Source organism: Gigantopelta aegis, chromosome 4 (genome assembly GCF_016097555.1).
Source record: "Gigantopelta aegis isolate Gae_Host chromosome 4, Gae_host_genome, whole genome shotgun sequence".
Lineage (NCBI taxonomy): Eukaryota > Metazoa > Mollusca > Gastropoda > Neomphalida > Peltospiridae > Gigantopelta > Gigantopelta aegis.
The window spans coordinates 101,484,379-101,506,270 of NC_054702.1; the positions used below are offsets into that span (position 1 = coordinate 101,484,379).

The window sequence follows — 21,892 nt, forward strand, 5'->3', positions numbered from 1 at the left end:
TGTGCGAAAAGATCGCTGTTTGACATTTATAATCATATTTATTTTAAATGTGTATACATATAAAATATCTGCGCATGGATCTAACACTACCTAATGATGACATCTAACTACTGTGCTGTTCTGTTTCAATATTTTATGCAAATATTGCGTGGATGTAGAGATGACTGTTTGTTGAAAGTTAAAGTTTGTTTTGTTTAACGACACCTCTAGAGCACATTTGAAATAGGGAGAACGACTTGATATGTTCTGATTTAAAAGATTTTGAAAGAGCGTTTCAATTAACATTATACATGCATATGATAATTTAAACTGTAGGGATTATGTACTGGGCATGTGATGATTCATAAGAGAAAGTTTCCATTAACATTACACATGTGTGTAATAATTTAAACTGTAGGGATTATGTACTGGGCATGTGATGATTCATAAGAGAAAGTTTCCATTAACATTACACATGTGTGTAATAATTTAAACTGTAGGGATTATGTACTGGGCATGTGATGATTCATAAGAGAAAGTTTCCATTAACATTACACATGTGTGTAATAATTTAAACTGTAAGGATTATGTACAGCGTATTTAATGATTAATATGCGACTTACCAGTTATCAAGTTTGTATTCCGAGTGAAATAATTTCACCTGCTTTAGCAAATGGAAATTATTTCACAAAGGACATGAAATTGATAATAACTAATATTCTGTTTATTATCCAGCTATGTTTGGTTCTTGTCTTAAAACTTTAATTTATCGAAACCATTCTACATAAAGTATTATTTTAACGTTTTAGTTTGTTCACTTTTAATTCTAAAACCAAGATTCTTTTCATTGGGATAAAGAAGTCGTTAAAAGAGTAGGGGTGGGACGTGGCTCGGTGGTACAGCGCTCACCTAATGCGCGATCGATATACGATCGATTCTCGTCGGTGGGCCCATTAGGCTATTTCTCGTTCCAGCCAGTGCTCCACAATTGGTGTAACAAAGGCCGAGGGATGGTGCATATAAAAGATCCCTTGCAGTTAATCGAAAAGAGTAGCCCATAAAGTGGCGACAGCGGGTTTCCTCTCTCAATACCTGTGTGGTCCTTAACCATATGTCTCACGCCATATAGCCGTAAATAAAATGTGTTGAGTGCGTCGTTAATAAAACATTTTCCTTCCTTAAAAGAGTAATTTCGTTTACATAACCCGTCAACACCACATCAGCCCCTCAAAAACAACAACCTCCCCCCAACCCCCCCCCCAAAAAAAAAACCCCCACCCCACCCAAAACCAAAACCAAACACAACAACAACCACCAAAAAAACCCCAACCCCAAACAAACCCATCAATTAAAGAACAAAACAAAACAAAACAAATTGTTTTAAACGGACAGTCATGAGTTTGCTGCCATTATAAGATGTTTCTGACTAACGGTTAAAGTTTGTTTTGTTTAACTGGAGCACATTGGTTAATTAATCAGCGGCTATTGAGTCAAACATGTGGTAATTCTGACACGTAGTCATCAGAGGAAACCAGCTACATTTTTCCTAATGCAGAAAGGGATCTTTTATATGCACTTTCCCATAGACAGCAAAGCACATACCACGGCCTTTGTCCAGTTGTGGTGCACTGGTTGAAACGAGAAAAAAACACAATCAGTTGAATGGATCCACCGAGGTAGTTCGATCCTGCGACGCAAACACCTCAACCGAGCATTCAACCGACTGAGATTTCTATCTATCTATCTATAACTTATTTTCGTGCTTATATCCAATTAAGGTTCAAGCACGCTGTCCTGGGTACACACCTCAGCAATCTGGGCTATCTGTCCAGGACAATGGGTTACTTGTTAGTGGTTAGTGAGAGAGAAGAGGGTGTAGTGGCCTTACACCTACCCATATAGTCTTTAAAACTCGCTCTGGGTGGGAGCCGGTACCGGGCTGCGAACCCTGTACCTATCAGCCTTATGGCGTAACCACGACACCACCGAGGCCGGTCGACTGAGCTACCCCCCCCCCCCCCCCCGAACTAACGGACCCTTCACAACAACTAACATTAAATACAACTACACGTTAATTACATGTTCTAGTTTACAATATCGGTGTGTGTATATTCAATGTGTATGTGGTCACCCTAATGTTTAGTAGCTAAATCTTCATTTTACTTCCTAATGTACATTTTTATTTCGTACGAACTTGCTATGAAATAAAATCCAGTCTGGGTTTCTAAACACATTCAGGCTATATCTGAAACACTTTGTATATATATAGACATTGATATTCTAAACAGTGTTCGTGATCGCCCTAAAACTTCATTTTAATTCTTAATATATACATAATGTTTTCGTACGTACGAAATTATTGGGAAATAAAATTTAGTCTCGACTTCTACAGTCATTTAGACTATGAAAACCACTTTGTATACACTGATAATCTAAACACGAAAATGCATTTCATGTTATTTTAGTCATTAAAAATGCCCCATCGGTCAAAAACGTGTTACAATAACAAACTTGGGAAGTCCCTTTAATATAGCAATTAAAAATTAGAAATACACGAGTTGACGCAATCTTTAGTTTTGTATAAAAGTTACGTTATGAAACTTTGCCAAATCGTGATGACGTATTTAAAACCGACAAAACATCCAGCAGAACCGTATTTACACAAATATTTCTCGTTTCTGACTGCATGCATATTATATTAAGTATTACAATACTGTCCATGCAATTATTGTGAAAAAATAATATATCCTAAGGGAATAAAATAAAATGCCTCGCAACTTGTTTAAAAAATAAATATTTGTGACAATTGAATAATTGGTTGTTTTAATAATGTTGTTTTACAATGTCACTAACGGAATACAAGTGTTCAATAGTCAAGGTGAGGTAGCTGTAATATATACTATGTGGACTAAATAATTAAGTGGATATGTCACTGAATCTTAGAGAAATGTCATACCATGGACAATATGCTGGGTTTGAACTACCAACTGTCACGATGGAGAGGGCCAACTGGCCAATCTCACTTCTTCCACGACTGTCCAGTTGCTAGTCTGAGCGCTCTTAAAACGCGATTATCGTCGTATACAACTCCTACGTCTGTCCAGTTGCTAGTCTGGGCGCTCTTACAACGCGATTATCGTCGTATACAACTCCTACGACTGTCCAGTTGCTAGTCTGGGCGCTCTTACAACGCGATTATCGTCGTATACAACTCCTACGACTGTCCAGTTGGTAGTCTGGGCGCTCTTACAACGCGATTCTCGTCGTATACAACTCCTATGACCGATTAGTCGTAAACCTTGTAAGTTGGGAGTGGGAAAACTTACAACGCAACCGTCGAGTAGGCAAACTCCGTCGTGACAGTTAATAATCTGATCTTAGTATAAAGCATGCGGACTCATGAAACATTGGTAACGTATCTCAGTATTCTTTCGCAAAAAGGCTACTACAAAATAAACTAAAACAAACAAGAAAAATCAATGATTTTAGAGTCTTTAAAACGTTCTAAATCTAACTTTATATATTTTAAAAAAAGATTCTCATAGCATTTAAGATAATACGTTTTCATACATTTCACCAACACATTTTAATTCCACCTTGAGATGAATGCTATTGTACATAAGTCTTGTCTGCACACTTTGTAGACATGTTGAATGATGAAATTTGTCACATGACAAAGCAGTATAGCCGTATCTAAGGACGTCACAATTCGAAAAAAAAAAGTTTCAGTACCATGTGATATATCACATGAATATAACTTGAACATCAACAAATCATATTACACGAAGCTGATGTTTCAGAACACGCAGAAAATCGCGTAGCGCACAAAATGTTTGAAAATCAGTTGTAAGGTAATGGAAAAGTGACGAACTCTTGGGTCATTTTGCATTCATCATCTTCACAAATTCTGAAAATAAGTAAGAAGGTAAATAATTAAGTAAGTAAGAAAATAAGTAAGTATATAAATAATTAAGTATTTAAGTAAGTAGTAAGCAAGTAAGTAAGTAAGTAAGTAAGTAAGTAAGTAAGTAAGTAAAGTAAGTAAGTAAGTAAGTAAGCAAGTAAGCATATAAGCATAACAAATAATTAACAGCGCTAATCCGTTTTGTGAGGTTGAGGTCAAAGATAATAAACTTAAATATTCATAATGCCAGATGTTTTCGGACAGACTAACCAATGTGAGTAGAAACATAAAAACAAGTATACAATACTATCAATGCAGTCAACATATACGCTATCTCGAGGTACAAGCTATGCTGTTAGTGAAACACTCACGTACGCGTAACAGTTCCCATTTGTTTTAGGGGCGGGGGGAGGTGGGGGGGGGGGGCAGGCTGGTTTCGCCCGAATCTGGATAACAACATTAATTCATATTAGTATTACTATCAAACAGCTATATAGGGTTGCAAAAATAACACTGCGCATTTTTTTGTTCATGGATAACAACTCATTTTGCAAGAAGAGTGATGGAAATACATAGTAAAGAGGTCTCAGGTTATCACATTTTGCCCAAATATCTTTATAATTTTTGCCCGAACTTGAGTATTTGCTCCAGCAGTTGCGTAACCCCCCCCCCCCCTCCCCCGGTCCCATGTCTCGTACGCTTACGAACACTCAACAAAAACAATGTCCACCTGAAGGAAGACCGATTGAATGTTACCTGGTATGAGACCGCCAAAGTAAAGGACGACAACTCATGAAGTCAATGATAGTTATCTTACTCACACGAGAGTCGCCATCAGGAGAAAGTAACTCGGCTTTCTAGAGAGTACTCGTATGAATGAATCTATCAGTTTTTCAAAGACAGTTAACTGATTTCAAATTTAATATTTAAATAACAGTTAATTTCCAGTAAGTTGCTATTTTACCCATTGAAGTCGAAGCCATGTTGGAAAAGGGTCGCTAGTCTAAAGTCCTGCGCGTAGGTTGAGGTGGGTTTGGATATGGGTATAGGTGACCTTTGATACTTTTGTGTAAGCAGGCGCCTGAGAAAGGGGCTTCGGGAGGCAGAAACCACCCTGCTCAAGTGGGTTTTTTTTAAAATGTATTTTCCAGCGCAGCATGTCTCGACCCCCCCCCCCCACCTCACCCCCAACCCCCCCCCCCACAAACCCCCCACAAAAACCCCCCAAACCCAAAGAAACAAATTACTACACACGCCCCTAATAAGCTGAAGTAGATCGTAAAATTTGAGTTACATTTTGAGATTAGAGTTGGACATAATGATGTAATAAAATATACAGAAAAGTATTACCTACGAATTAGTCTTATACTGTGCAAAGAAAAGACATCCAGAATGTACTGCACCGATTGGAATGACACCTGGACGCCTGAATTCGTAACCTCATAACCAGTAGGAACACCCACAGAGGAAAGCCTGAATTCGTAACCTCATAACCAGTAGGAACACCCACAGAGGAAAGCTTGAATTCGTAACCTCATAACCAGTAGGAACACCCACAGAGGAAAGCCTGAATTCGTAACGTCATAACCAGTAGGAACACCCACAGAGGAAAGCCTGAAAGCGCTTGGTGAAAATGTTCACTTTCTGTCGCCCGACCTTCCCCGTAAAGCTCATTCTTTCTCAATTCAAGTTTCATGTTAACTGTTACTGCACACCCCAAAATTAATGCGATGCCGATGATATTCGTATTAATAAACTGACATATTTACGTCTAACTTTCCTTTGCTTAGGTCATTCCAACAAAACAAACACAAGTTCAAATACCAGTATATTTTATAAAAAAAAAAAAAATTCGGAATATATTTTTCGGATTATATTTTTACGTCGAATGTTTTCTTTTTTAAAGGTCCTAAGTGAAAGATGAAACTGCAATATTTCGTTATTTTCACATTTATTTGTAATAAATAACTAAAATTAATCGATCACACGCATACTATTTCCATAATCAATTAAAGAATACTATTTTTAAATGTCTTGTATTGGACGATAAGAGGGGTTTCGGGAATAATTGGGTGCTAATATGGCATGGTCACCACCTTTGTTTCTTTGTCAGTTGTCTGTAATGAATTATGAAAAACTTAGTGTGTTCAATGTGTACGTCTAAAACAGCGACGTCATCAGTTAATGCGTGTGACACACTCTCAAGATTCGCCCCTAAAATACTTCTTTTTTTCCACTAGTAAATGAAATTATTTGTTTGTAATTGTTTATAGGCATATACCTGAAGGTAAACTTTATGTTTCAAAGCCGAAATTAATAAATATTTTTGGTTTGGCGAGAACCGGCATTATTGGAACTTTTACATAGTACATTTAAGTCCCTAACACAATTTAGCAGACATGATAAGGATCAGTTGTATTAAACAGAGTACGTGAAGAATGCTATATAAGCGAGTATATGCGTGCGTTCGTACGTACGTGCGTGCCTGTGCATTTTCGAATAATGTGCAAATTAAATGTTACCAGAAGATCAGAAAAGACATACACATTTATTATATTCATGTATTGAAGTGTCACTTTTTTATGACTTTTAAAGCATACTCTCACAAATACATTCCGCTCTTCACATTCATATTTATGCTTTTTAACTTTAAATGACAGCCGTCTTTACGGTTTTACTTTAGCGAACTGTATTGTCAGGGATATCTACTTGTTATCTCCCCTTCACCGTACACTTCAAAACCTTTTTAAAACCCCATCTGACTCATCAGTGTTGAGTTCTCTAGATAACCTACTCCAATTTTAACTACTTGAAGCAATATCTTTAAGTGAACTTATGTCCTTTATACAAATGCATTCGTTGAGTGTATTGTGCAATATCACTTTTACAACAAATATTGACAAAACGTACAATATCAACAGTGATGCTAATAATTACATAAAATGACACAGTGTGATTCACAGTGATCGTATTAATTGTCTAGATATGTTATAACAAAGATACTAGCAATCACAATAGGCATTGACCTCAAATATTCCATCAATCTTGGAATGGTGTATCATTTAAAACATTTCTACGACAAAACCATGTTAATAATGGCTGCTGAAGTTAACGTTAGCAAAACGTTGTAATAACATACTTTTCACACAAAAGCCCCAACTATTTTTGAACCGATCGTCATCAAATTTGAAATGACCACCAATTTTTAGAAACAAAGGCTCTTGTATATATATTAAATGGAAATTCTATTCCATGTACAAGTATGTTAAATACCTCTGACTACCGAAATAGCTATTCGAGATGAGTGAACCTTTAAGCGAGGGAACACTTCACTATGAGGATCCAACAAAAAGGACTGACCCCTAAAAACAGAAGAGTTGACCGACTCCCCCCTATCATAGATCAGACGGCGCCTGCGGACATCGGAGCTGATTTGATCATTATTACAAACTCTGAAATAGAAGCAAATATCTAACACACCATACACACCAGGGGGAGGTCTTTCCTAGAAAACTTTTTGAGAATCAGCATTTGAAAATTAGCATTTGATTCTTTAACATCTTATGCTATTATAATCCAGGCTCCTTTTATTAAGTTTTATAAGCGCGGGTCCTGACAGAAGCAAATCAGTAGCACCCGTGGAAGCAACCACTGCTGTGTATAAGCGAAATAAAGAATACCAGCTGAAATGTTAGTTGCTAAATACATAATTCTAAATTTTCGATAGCGAAGATATGTTATGTACAAGCATTTTGCTTCAGTTAGTTTCATACAGTTAAACTTTATAATTCAAATCATTTAACATGTGGTTAGAACTGCTGAAAATATGGAAACAAATTAATTCTGATTCAAAGAAGTAAAATATCCTCTTCTGTTTGCGTTACAAAAATCACAAAAATTATCATGATATCAGATAAAGACTTTCTCTATCTATAACAACTGCGTCATACAATAACACGAAGATGTGTAAATACAATATATAGCAATACTAGAAACAATAGCTCAATCCATGACCGTCACTTAATATTGCACTATTCAGTTTTGAATGGAAGCATTGTACTATGGTGATGCAGCAACCACTCATTTCCACAAGATATTGATTTTATTGTTTGCCATAGATACTGAACTTCCTATGCACGTTTAAGGGAAATCAATTTTACCTAGAACGTCGCCTAGCGTTATATTATTATTTGTAAACCCCATAGACATTAAACATGAACATATGCTAAACCCATAATCATATTAAATAAATTAAATGATATTTCAGTGCAAATATTAAAAGAAGAAATGACTGAGGGAAAATGCAAGCACAGAAAGATAACAAACTAGCAAAGAAAAATAAAAAACGCACACGAACTGGCTGGCGTTCATGCATACATCAGAATAACGTCAATGCAAGGGACACAACTCCGTTTAATTGAAGTTTTGGGAAGAGAGATTTATATACCATTTATGGCAGGCACACAAGTTAATTAAGAAGTCATGCTCTTTGAAAGACCGTATAAAAATGTTACACACATATATACATACATGCATATACATACATATATATATATATATATATATATATATATATATATATATATATATATATATATATATATATATATAATTATCATCATGTATTATTGCTTAGACTAGCATCACAAGATTCTTATGTTGTGAAAACTGGAAAATTGGAATAAAGTATTACCGTCATAGTTAACTTGTCCATCACCATCAATATCTGCTTCCCTGATCATTTCGTCTACCTCTTCATCGGTTAATTTCTCCCCCAAATTTGTCATCACATGCCTCAATTCAGCCGCACTTATGAAACCGTTGCCATCCTTATCAAAAACTTTAAAGGCTTCTCTGAGTTCTTCTTCTGAATCTGTATCTTTCATTTTCTTTGCCATCATCGTCAAGAATTCAGAAAAGTCTATCGTCCCGTTTCCTGAATTAAAACAAATTATTACAGTTTGTCCTGTATCTGAGTTTACCAACACACCAACAAATCAACTGGATAATATCGTCGACAACTGTCCCAAACAATACACTAGGATCTCTGCATATTACCTGGTGATGAAGTTGCATTAAAATACTTTGGTAATTGCTAAACCTTTTAAGCATACGTTAATAATGTCTTGAAAACTGTACACGTCGCTACTATTTGTACTGGTATTCTTTTATCGTATTATTTTATTAATTATTGAATTTATTAATTTAATAATTATAATTTATTAAAATTGTTTCTCATGTATAATTCATTCAGAAATATCTTATATATTTTACAACTGTTTATTTTATATTTATATGTGAGTGAGATGTAAATAAGCTAAATCTCTGTATTTCCGTTGTCTGTCTTTCTATCTACATGGTTTTTACTGTGTCTGTCTCTGTGTCTGTCTGTCTGAAAACATACAGGTCGTACACTGTTTTGAAAGCCATTCCTGTTAAGCCTTATGTATAATTTAATTCCGTTTGTTTCGCATCACATATAGAACCTAAAGAAAAATTACACTGACATTTTGGCAGCCATTTTGAGTTAATGTCAGTTATTTTCCTTTTGCATATCAAATGTATTGTCTATCGATTTATATCAAACCCAGTCCAAGTGCTTTGAAAGATATTAATACAAAGCGGAGCAAGGAAAATATAACATTGAAACCAAGAAAAAAATTGCTTTGATGTTTGTTTAATGCAATTTCCTGCTTTTTTGGTCATTATATTTGATGGCTATCATCATATAATTATTCACTCTCAATTTCCCGAGAATGCAATGGAATGAAACTGAAACTGACATGTGTGTATTTTGTGCGTGAGAGAGAAAGATAGATAGATATATTGACAGAGACAGAGACAGAGACACAGAGACAGAGACAGAGACAGAGAGAGAGAGAGAGAGAGAGAGAGAGAGAGAGAGAGAGAGAGAGAGAGAGAGAGAGAGAAGCCAGTATTCTATATTATATCGTGTTGCTTTATTACCTTTATGTACACAACCCATGTTTACCCTTGGCATGGGTTGTTTAACTGTAAACAATGGGCTGAGGATAATTAAAGCAAATTAAATAGAAACAAAACAAATTTGTAATCTCAATTGTCCTTGAAGGTAAATGCCATACACTGCACCATTAACTAAAAATAATACATAGTACCATTAATGTTAAATTTCAAATCATACCATCTGCATCTACTTCGTTGATCATGTCTTGTAATTCGGCTTCTGTTGGATTTTGACCTAGTGACCTCATCACAGTTCCCAACTCTTTTGTTGTGATAGATCCATCACCATCCTTGTCAAACAGACTGAACGCCTCCTTGAATTCTGAAACACATTTAGTTCCGTTTATTGCTTCATGCTTATTCATGACTGCTTTAAAACTAGCTATTACTAATAATACACCATTTAGTCATCATTACGTTCTATTGCCAGTATGGGGCAGATCGCTCTGTAGAGTGTCGTTTTGTAATAAAGTGTCGAATTGTAATATTTTTTTTTATTTTTTTAAATTTAATTCTAATGTACTCTAACTTAATCTTGGGGCCGAAATATGTACCAGCAGACCAAATTTGGCATATTTTTTCATTAGTTTGTCGATCCACAGACTTGGGAAATTACCAATATTGTTGTAAGTGCGTTAATGGTGTTTTGGGAGTAATAGCGCTAAAGTGCCGTTTTGTAATAAACTTTATTTTCTATATGTTATGTTGCTTATTCATATCTCAAAATCACTGTCAATGCTCAACAGGACATGGGCAACAAATTCCCATTCCAACTTTTATCAGTTTTAACAAACAAACATAATTATTTCAGTTTATTACAAAACGACACACTGGTACATTTTTCAAAGTGTCGTTTTGTAATAAAGTGTCGAATTGTAATAATTGTTTTTTGTTTGTTTTTGTTTTAATTCTAATCTACTCTAACTTAATCTTGCGGCCGAAATATGTACCAGCAGACGAAATTTGGCATATTTTTTCATTAGTTTGTCGATCCACAGACTTGGGAAATTACCAATATTGTTATAAGTGCGTTAAGGGTGTTTTGGGAGTAATAGCACTAAAGTGCCGTTTTGTAATAAACTTTATTTTCCATATGTTATGTTGCTTATTCATATCTCAAAATCACTGTCAATGCTCAACAGGACATGGGCAACAAATTCCCATTCCAACTTTTATCAGTTTTAACAAAGAAACGGAATTATTTGAGTTTATTACAAAACGACACACGGGTACATTTTTTGTAGTGCGCTAAATTGTAATAAATTACCTTAATTGTAATACCTGTCTTGAATTGTAATAAAAACTGCCCTGAATTGTAATACTGACTTGAATTGTAATGAAAACTGCCCTGAATTGTAATAAACTAAGTTAATTTTTTTATTACAATTCGACACTTTATTACAAAACGACACTTTGAAAAATGTACCAGTGTGTCGTTTTGTAATAAACTGAAATAATTCCGTTTGTTTGTTAAAACTAATAAAAGTTGGAATGGGAATTTGGGTCATGGCATTAGTCATCATTACGTTCTATTGCCAGTATGGGGCAGATCGCTCGCCTGACATGCCATGGGTCATGGGATTAGTCATCATTACGTTCTATTGCCAGTATGGGGCAGATCGCTCGCCTGACATGCCATGGGTCATGGGATTAGTCATCATTACGTTCTATTGCCAGTATGGGGCAGACCGCTCGCCTGAGATGCGATGAGTCATGGGATTAGTCATCATTACGTTCTATTGCCAGTATGGGGCAGACCGCTCGCCTGAGATGCGATGAGTCATGGGATTAGTCATCATTACGTTCTATTGCCAGTATTGGGCAGACCGCTCGCCTGACATGCGATGAGTCATGGGATTAGTCATCATTACGTTCTATTGCCAGTATGGGGCAGACCGCTCGCCTGAGATGCGATGAGTCATGGGATTAGTCATCATTACGTTCTATTGCCAGTATGGGGCAGACCGCTCGCCTGAGATGCGATGAGTCATGGGATTAGTCATCATTACGTTCTATTGCCAGTATGGGGCAGATCGCTCGCCTGAGATGCGATGAGTCATGGGATTAGTCATCATTACGTTCTATTGCCAGTATGGGGCAGACCGCTCGCCTGAGATGCGATGAGTCATGGGATTAGTGATCATTACGTTCTGTTGCCAGTATGGGGCAGACCGCTCGCCTGAGATGCGATGAGTCATGGGATTAGTGATCATTACGTTCTATTGCCAGTATTGGGCAGACCGCTCGCCTGACATGCCATGGGTCATGGGATTAGTCATCATTACGTTCTGTTGCCAGTATGGGGCAGACCGCTCGCCTGAGATGCGATGAGTCATGGCATTAGTCATCATTACGTTCTATTGCCAGTATGGGGCAGACCGCTCGCCTGAGATGCGATGAGTCATGGGATTAGTCATCATTACGTTCTATTGCCAGTATTGGGCAGACCGCTCGCCTGACATGCCATGGGTCATGGGATTAGTCATCATTACGTTCTATTGCCAGTATTGGGCAGACCGCTCGCCTGAGATGCGATGAGTCATGGGATTAGTCATCATTACGTTCTATTGCCAGTATGGGGCAGATCGCTCGCCTGAGATGCGATGAGTCATGGGATTAGTCATCATTACGTTCTATTGCCAGTATTGGGCAGACCGCTCGCCTGAGATGCGATGAGTCATGGGATTAGTGATCATTACGTTCTGTTGCCAGTATGGGGCAGACCGCTCGCCTGAGATGCGATGAGTCATGGGATTAGTGATCATTACGTTCTATTGCCAGTATTGGGCAGACCGCTCGCCTGACATGCCATGGGTCATGGGATTAGTCATCATTACGTTCTGTTGCCAGTATTTGGGCGACTGCTCGCCTGAGATGCGATGGGTCGTGGGATTAGTCATCATTACGTTCTATTGCCAGTATGGGGCAGACCGCTCGCCTGACATGCCATGGGTCATGGCATTAAACTCTCTCAGTGGATCCGTTCAGTTTTCATCGTGCCTATGAGTTACCACGACCGATATACCAAAGGTTGTGGTAAGTGCTGTCATGTTTATGGGAGAGTGCATACAAATATATTTTTGTTATTGATCGACAGAAGTAGGCTATGCTACAACAGTGGGTTTCCTCTAACGCACACGACCGAATATCAAAACAAATAATTTTAAGAATCAAACAGCCGTTGTTTTATACTGTGCTGAGGTTTAGTTAAACAGTCCATTCTTTTCTTTATTACTTAGTGTTTTTTCTGACGTACTTCATATCTCATTGTTCTATTATAAAATACAGACATGTACTAAACAGCTAGGCTATTGTGGACATGAGCTGGTAGGTTGAATCATTAAAAGCCCCACAGCCAGATCAGTGCAGGTATAAGTTCCCAGTGGGGATCACATGGGAGCACTAGATACAGAACTATAGAATTAACCACTAGTTTGACAAATTCCATTAGACTCTGCATTGTGCAGAGATACGACCCTGACCATATATTACGGTTTTGTCATTCAGATGTATAGGCCAATTCATCGGTTCCCTTTTGACACACTTATGTTGTACTTGTTGGTAAGTGGTATATAACAATGCCAGCGACCACTGTGAGTATATCTGTGTGCTATTTACAACAGTCGATACTGCGAGTGTAAACATCAAGGTCTGTATTTCACGATATCTGAACTGGACGTTAAGTGCGAGATACTCTACTCGTGATCTCCAGAGAGACAGCCGTGCTCGTCGAAATCGCAGCTGTCAATGACTTTCTGCAGTCATTCATAACTTATTCACTAGACACACATGGACATTTAATGACACTATATAGCATGTCGATAAGTCAGACACCCACCACAAGTGTACATATCCCCACTCTGCCGGCCTGTGTGGTAAAACCTAGTAACTTACTTTTTCGGTTAAAATTGAGATAATGTACTAAGTTATGTCAATGGAATGCTCATAAACCTAAGGTCAGAACCAATCACCTTCAGTGAACAACCCCAAAGTAAATGTATCTTCATAAATAATTAGTTACCAGAGTCATTAGTGTTTACGCAATAACTAAATTAATTAGACACAATTGGACTGTTTCTGATACCCCCTCGAAACTCACCCCCTCAAAACAAGAAAAAAGAAGGAGAAACAACCAGTAAATAGTGAAGGTTAATTAGCAGGCGGCAGCGCTAAAAACTATAACAGAAAAAAAAGTTATTTTTTAATTTAACGACACCACTACAGCACAATCATTCATTAATCATCGGCTATTGGATGTCAAACATTTGATAATTTTGACATATAGTCTTAGAGACAAAACCCGCTACATGTTTCCATTAGTAGCAAGGGATCTTTTATATGCACCATCCCATATGATAGCACATACCACGGCCTTTGATATAACAGTCGTGGCGCACTGGCTAGAACGAGCTGACAAAAATATAAACAGGTAGTTCCGTCCGATACCAGACAGCTCTTCGGTGTTAAACGTATTAAATTATGATGGTTAATCTTAGTTGTGTGAAAAAGTGTGTGTGTGTGTGAGAGAGAGAGACAGAGAGCGAGAGAGAGAGAGAGAGAGAGAGAGAGAGAGAGAGAGAGAGAGAGAGAGAGAGAGAGAGAGAGAGAGAGAGAGAGAGAGAGAGAGAGAGAGAGAGGAATAGTGGGGGTAGAGATAAAGAGGCGAAGTTACAGGATAGTGAGGGAGAGAAAAAATAAGGTAAGCAAGTGTGTGAGCTAGATAGGAAGTGAGAGGAAGATAGAGGAAGAGGAGCATACAGAGAGAGAGGAAGATTGTTGAAGACAGACAGATCGTCAGATAGACAGGCAGACAGACACACGAAGACAGTGTAATGTTTACCTCCAATTTGCTCCTCGTTTAGTTGATCAGCCTAAAGGAAAGGAAATGAAGACATAAGTCATAAATAAGCACGTCAGTTCAAAATGTATTAAACTGACAAAGGGAAACAAGAACCGATGAAGAAACCATGTATTACAACATTACTAATAACAACTTGCACGTGTTCTTTATGCATTATATTCTTTGAAGTCACAGATTTAATGTCATGTTCGAATTTCCTTTGCAAAAGCATAAAACAATATTCTGCATAAAACGTTTTATTTGCATTGATGTTCTTTTTGCCAAAAGCACACTTAGAAAGCTTATTTAAAATAACTGAACAGAACCAAAGTTGAAATTTTATATTCCACTAGAATCATTTATCAATCCCATAATGCACATGGAACAATAAGTTACTATGAATATTTGATAACTGGTATGTAGATTTATCGAGACTATGAAGTAAACATTACTTCTAGTAGGACAACATGATGCCTTTGACGTGTCACGATTAATATAACCTAATCAAAGACAACACTGCAAACTTTCCACAGAACAGATAATGTTATAATATCTTACATACTACATTGGTTTATTTGCACTGTCTCTCTTTGATTGTTCCTAAACGATAGGAATATTCGGTAAATAATTTAACATACTTTATACATACATCGTATATAGATTTAATGCTGCTTTTTGTGTCGAACATGATGAAAGAAGAACGAGTTAAAGTTTGTTTTGTTCAACGACAATCATCGGCAATTGCATGTCAAACATTTGGTAAGTTTGACATATAGTCTTAGAGAGGAAACCAGCTACATTTTTACATTGATAGCAAGGGATATTTTACGTGCATCATCCCACAAAGAGGACAACGCATACCACGGCCTTTGATATACCAGTCGTGGTGTACTGACTAGAGCGAAGTAAGAAGAAGAGAAGAAGGTATTCTAACAGCTTGAGAGGCTTTTCATTTGCGCCTTAAACACAAACGTATTATACAGTTCACAGCAGGAGTAGTTTTCGTGATAAATACATACAAAATCCTTCATCCAAACATAATATATTCTCAACAAACTTCGACGCAGTAAAAACAAACACATGGGAATTATTGTTCTTTCAAAAGAGGGAATGTAAAATTTATACACAGTGATACATGAAAGAGTTGCCGCCTGGCCACGCATTATCTCGCGACTTATTAATAAATAATTGAGCCATGTATCTATGCAGGGAGTTTGCGTGTTTACCAAAATTACCCAAAGGAAGACACGTTGGCGGTCATTGATCTTATGTGGAATAATACATACATTCTCCAATAATTAAAACAACAGCGATATTCCCAAGCCGTTGGCACCGACTGTGTGAAGTGAACTATACAACACAGAATAGTTTAGGGATGCATGGATAGTCTTTTACCGCATCTTTATCCAAAGTGAGTGACGATGCCAAAGGATCGCGTCAATTGGAGAACATCCTAACTGGGTCATACGTGAAACATTATCATTAGAGAACCGTCAAAATAGAGTCCACTTACCCCTCACTTTTGGCTCAACGCACTTAAATTATATCAGTACATGTATTTGGAATTAAGTAAAATTTTCAAAATTCCTTTTTCAAATTAGTTTTATTGCAATTTGATGAAGTCTCTCCCACCCCACCCTGTTTTTTTTATGTTTTTGGGAACAATGCCTAGCCTAAGACAGATACTGTTCTCACCAAGCATGCTTGAACATTTATTTCTGATAAACGCTTTAATTTCCAACACTTGACCGGAACTTATTTATTAACCAGGGCGGGACATAGCGTCTGATGAGCGTTCGGTCTAGGATCGATCCCCGGCAGTGGGCCCACTAAGCAATTTCTTATTTCAGCCAGTGCACCGAGACTGGCCGTGGTACGTGGTATCATGTCTGTGAGATGGTGCATATACAATTCTCCTTGCTACTAATGGAAACATGTAGCGGATTACTTTGCTAAGACTACATGTCAAAATGTCCAAAAGGTTTGACATCCAATAGTCGATGGTTAATAAATCAATATGCTCTAGTAGTGTCATAAAACAAAACAAACTTTACCCTTTTCCCTTGTAGCTATACATACATGCATGTGTGCAATATATACATCTCATTACTAATACTTTATATCTTGAGTACACTTCCTTTCATAAAATAACGTTTAACTTCAAAGAAATAGAAGGACTATATGATCAAATTATTATTGTTGTAAATGACGTAGACTCGGTGACATAATTACATTTTTACGAGTAATAACGTAACACTGGATTCTCACTGCCATCTCAAACTAATTTTGAGTCATGGTGGTATTCAATAACTGAAGGGGTTTTATATTGTTATAAATTTTATAAGAAAATAAGCATTTAACATAATATTATGAACAAGTTCTCAACGCTTTCGTAAAGCAGGATTATTCCCTAAGACGTATAGTGAACTGGTATCATACTACATCAGGGGAACACGCTGGTCTTATGATGGCGAAATGTCATTCACAATAATGACACAATGCGGTCCTGCAATTGGAGAATCCACCTCTATAAAGCAAACAGGAATATTATCATTGCTGTGATGCTTGAAGATCGTCGACTCCACTGTGAAATAAGAGCATCTCTCTCGTGGTTACCATTGCTCGAGTATTTTGGACTCCACTGTCGAAAATGAAATCTCTCTCGTGACTACCATTGTTATAATGTTTTGGACTCTACTGAGGAACAAGAACATCTCTGTTGTAGCTACCATAGGTTCGGAGTTTTTGAACTCTACAATGGGAAAACCCCACACACATCTCAGACCGCCATTTCATGGATCTTTTAGACACCACTGTGAAATAAGAACACCTCTCATGACTACCATCATTCAGGTGTGTTGGGACTCTACTGTGATACATTAACACTTCTCTCGTGGAAACCATTACCTGTGTGTTTTCTGGTATTTTTACACACCCGTTTGTGAGAACACCATGCGTTATGTTTGATAACACATAGTTGTTTACTCACGTACATGTGTTAACAATTTCAAGACATACGACTGGCTGCTCCTAGGTGATGACCAGGTCACCAATGCCATGCGTCCAATAAAAAAGCAGCACGGTGGAAATCGATTACACTGTGACGTATAGTTCACCTGGCAATCACCGCGTAAGTCAGCTACATGTGCAACAGGTGTAAATAACGTTTAGTCGAAAGAGATGTGGTTTTAGCAGACGAGTCGCAAACACTAGTAGTTTGTACCCAAGTTAAATTTGGTTTTGTTTAGTGACGCCACTAGCGTACATTGATTAATTCATCATCGGATATTGGATGTCAACCCTTTAGTCATTCTGACACGTAGTAAGATATATTTTATATGCATTTTTCCAATAGCAGAACAGCACAATATACGGTTTTTGATACATCGGTTTTTGACACTGGTTACCAAAAAGCAATAGTGTAGTAGTTAAGCCATCAATCTTAATGCTGAGAGGTACTGGGTTCGTATCCCGGTACTGGCTCCTACTGTCTAGGTATAATGCCACTATGCTAACTAATCTCATACTAACCATTAATCTTTAACCCACTGTCCTGGACAGACAGTTTAGGTGTGTGCCAGGACAGCGTGTTTGAACCTTAATTTAATAAAAGTACGAAAATAAGTTATAAATGAAATGAAAATGCGCTTTAGCCACATGTTACAATTGTGGATAATGTGATTTAATTCGGTTGTATACACCCTGTAGGTTGAAGCTGTCAGCGATATCAAGTCGTATGCAGACATCTTCAGAACATGTGGAGTCATAACGGTGATCACAGCACGTGACGCAAAATGTATTATTATCTGAAGTGCTGAATCGTTGAAACATATTTTTAAGTAGGTACAGAAAGAAAGAAATGTTTTATTTAACGACGCACTCATCACATTTTATTTACGAATATATGGCGTCAGACATATGGTTAAGAACCACACAGATATCGAGAGAGGAAACCAACTGTCTCCACTTCATGGGCTACTCTTTTCGATTAGCAGCAAGGGTACCAAGTAGGTGCAGAGTCAAATGTCTTTGACGGTCACATCTGCTAAACCAATGTCTTTATTGAGCGACCACCTTTAGTATATAGCCGCAGATGTTAAGAGGCCACCATAATATTATTTTAAATCATCTAACCTGTATTAATCGACCAGCAGTATAAAAGGCCATTTTTAAGCATTCTCTTAGAACGCTAGTAAGCACAGTGATACGCATAATAGAGACATGATGTGACACATATGACTCAGCAGTTGCTGAAATTACTGCGTGTTAAATATATTTGATATATTTCATTTCATAATCACAGTAATCTAGAAAAGGTCAGAGAGATTCTCATATCCAGTATCATATCATCACCAGCATTAAGTTGAACAATTAATACAAAATGCTTAGATATCGATGCAGAAATATTGATTTTCCCTAATTTCGTTTACTAGTGTATCATATCATATTAATCGTTAACTCACACAAAAAGACAATGTTGTCTGATTATATCCCTTACCGACCTCTCAATATAGAATAGTTTTGCTTATTTATATTTGGCGTACATTTTTCTACTAACAACAATATGACTTAATCATAACACAGTTTTTAACATTCTTTTGAACACGTTTTTTTTTGTCTTAACAATATTCACAACACAAAACACTTTCTTACAATCTCAAAAACTACTAATAATGCATTTATTTTTAGATTATAAAATTTTATTTTAAAATACGAAACATACCAAATTCTACATAAACGAAAAACAAGTTAAAAGATAAACTACAACCTATAAAGAAAACTTCGGCGATATACATGCAATATGATAGTGTCTTAGAGTGCATCAACTTTCCGAAAACACCTTCGACAAATTGGTGATAGTAAAAGCTGTAAGAGCGCAGTAACATACGTACCATGATGTTTGCCACTGGTAATATTTCCGTACGACGCGGGACGAGGCGCAGTTCGATGTATGGTGTTGGCGCGAACCGCCTGATGTCTGCGTTAAGCCGTCGCTATGGAGTCGCGTACACCAAGCACTTCCCGCGGGAATCGTCACGGGCCGGTCAACTGCGCATTACGACCCGCAAACTAAGTCTGGGGATTAATTCACGCCATTACGTAATGCACACAACAAACAATGGTCTTTTCCTAGCTTAATAATAATATGTACATGTATTATGGACGTAGTATTTGTCCTGTTATACTGGCAGAGACACACATGTTTTATACATAATCACACACACACACACACACACACACACACACACACACACACACACACACACACACACACACACACACACACACACACACACACACAAACACACACACACACACACACACACACACACACACACACACACACACACACACACACACACACACACACACACACACACACACACACACACACACACACACACACACACACAAACACACAACACACGCACACGCACACACAAACACACACACGCACACGCTTGCGCGCACACACACATACACACAAACACACACACACAGACACACACACACACACACACAAACACACACACAAACACACACACAGAAACACACACACACACACACAGAAACACACACACACACACACATACACACACACGCGCGCGCGCGCACACACACACACACACACAAACACAAACACACGCACACAAACAAACACACACACACATGTACACACACACAAACATACAAATGCACACACGCACGCACAGACACACACAAACACAAACACACACGCGCGCACAAACAAACACGCACGTACGCACGTACGCACGCACGCACGCACGCACACACAGACACACACAAACACAAACACACACGCGCGCACAAACAAACACGCACGTACGCACGTACGCACGCACGCACGCACGCACACACAGACACACCTAGCTCTCTAAACCTAGCCACACGCATGCACGAGCACATGCACATACAATAATAGAGATCAACGGAATGAAAAAAACTGTTGAAAAGAGAAATAATATTCATATTTTCCCAGAGGATATTCATAGTTAATGGCACTTTTGTTAGTTTGGCATATTGTAAATGCTAAAGTGTACATACGAAACGTACATAATGCAAGCAAAATGAATGTCTGTATGTCATATTAAAACAATATTACAGATCGATTGGTCCATCCACATTTATTCCAAATAACATTTATAGATAAGCAGTTACGTACTAGATTATTATTTAAAGTTAAATATTTCTATGTCATAAAGTATTTGTTGTATACAAATTTGTTTCTTATTATTTCGAAACAGAGCGATATCATGAAACGGTAATCTATGGCACCAAATGTAACACATTTATACAGGCACGAGTGCAGGAGTTTATATAAGGGAGGGACTAGACTGTGGCGAGTGAAGTTCATGGGGGCGGGGGTGCTGAAACATGCTCCTCCGGAAAATATATTGAAAACAAATATATATAGTTTGAGTAGGGAGGGGTTTCTACCCCCAAAACCCTCCCCTTGCACACGCGCCTGTAGAACCCAACACATTTATGAGGGAACGTGGCCAAATTAAAACCTATTTATTCACCATTACTGTTAGACATTTGGATTGTATCAACAAACGTTGTTTTAAGCGACTGGGTCATACCATCTTGTCGATATTTGATTACTCCCACATGGGCGGCACAAATTAATTACATGCATGTTAATAGGCCTTACCGGAGTTTGAATCACAAGAAACTTGTAAATAATAAATGATAAAACGAGGATCTAGAATTAACCACTTGCGCTATCTATATGCGTCGCTTGGGATGTTATCCTAGCGACTACTGGAATGATAAAAAGAAATGGCGGAAACATTTTATGTGTGTATGATGGTTATACGTAGAAATATAAATCAATAATGTATACTTAAAGGTCCTATGTCAAAGTGGAAACTACAGTATTTCGTTATTTTCACATTTGTTTGAAATAAATAGCTACAAAGTAATCGACCCCACGCATAATCTTTCCATAATTAACTGAATAATAATAATATTTTAAAACTTTGTACTGGACGACACGAGGAAGGAAGGAAGGAAATGTTTTATTTATCGACGCACTCAACACATTTTGTTTACGGTTATATGGCGTCGGACATATCGTTAAGGACCACACAGATATAGAGAGAGGAAACCCGCTGTCGCCACTTTATGGGTTACTCTTTTCGATTAGCAGCAAGGGATCT

General features: G+C 37.6%; 1 protein-coding gene across 3 annotated transcripts; it reads right to left on the reverse strand.

Annotated features, from left to right (window-relative positions):
- Positions 1–3,462: 3,462 nt before the first annotated feature.
- Positions 3,463–19,926, reverse strand: LOC121371601 (calmodulin-A-like). 3 transcript variants are annotated; one of them, XM_041497613.1, is made up of 6 exons: positions 19,601–19,926; positions 14,709–14,739; positions 10,047–10,190; positions 8,577–8,819; positions 7,244–7,335; positions 3,463–3,886 (listed from the first exon to the last, which is right to left on the reverse strand). In XM_041497613.1, exons 1-5 carry the CDS (start codon positions 19,601–19,603, stop codon positions 7,286–7,288), a joined length of 471 nt encoding a protein of 156 aa, XP_041353547.1. In that variant the 5' UTR covers positions 19,604–19,926; the 3' UTR covers positions 3,463–3,886; positions 7,244–7,285. The 3 variants fall into 3 exon arrangements, with proteins under 3 accessions (XP_041353547.1, XP_041353549.1, XP_041353548.1); XM_041497615.1 differs by lacking the exon at positions 7,244–7,335 and having other exon boundaries at positions 19,601–19,907; XM_041497614.1 differs by lacking the exons at positions 7,244–7,335; positions 14,709–14,739; positions 19,601–19,926 and having other exon boundaries at positions 10,047–10,233.
- Between the last annotated feature and the right edge of the window lie 1,966 nt (positions 19,927–21,892).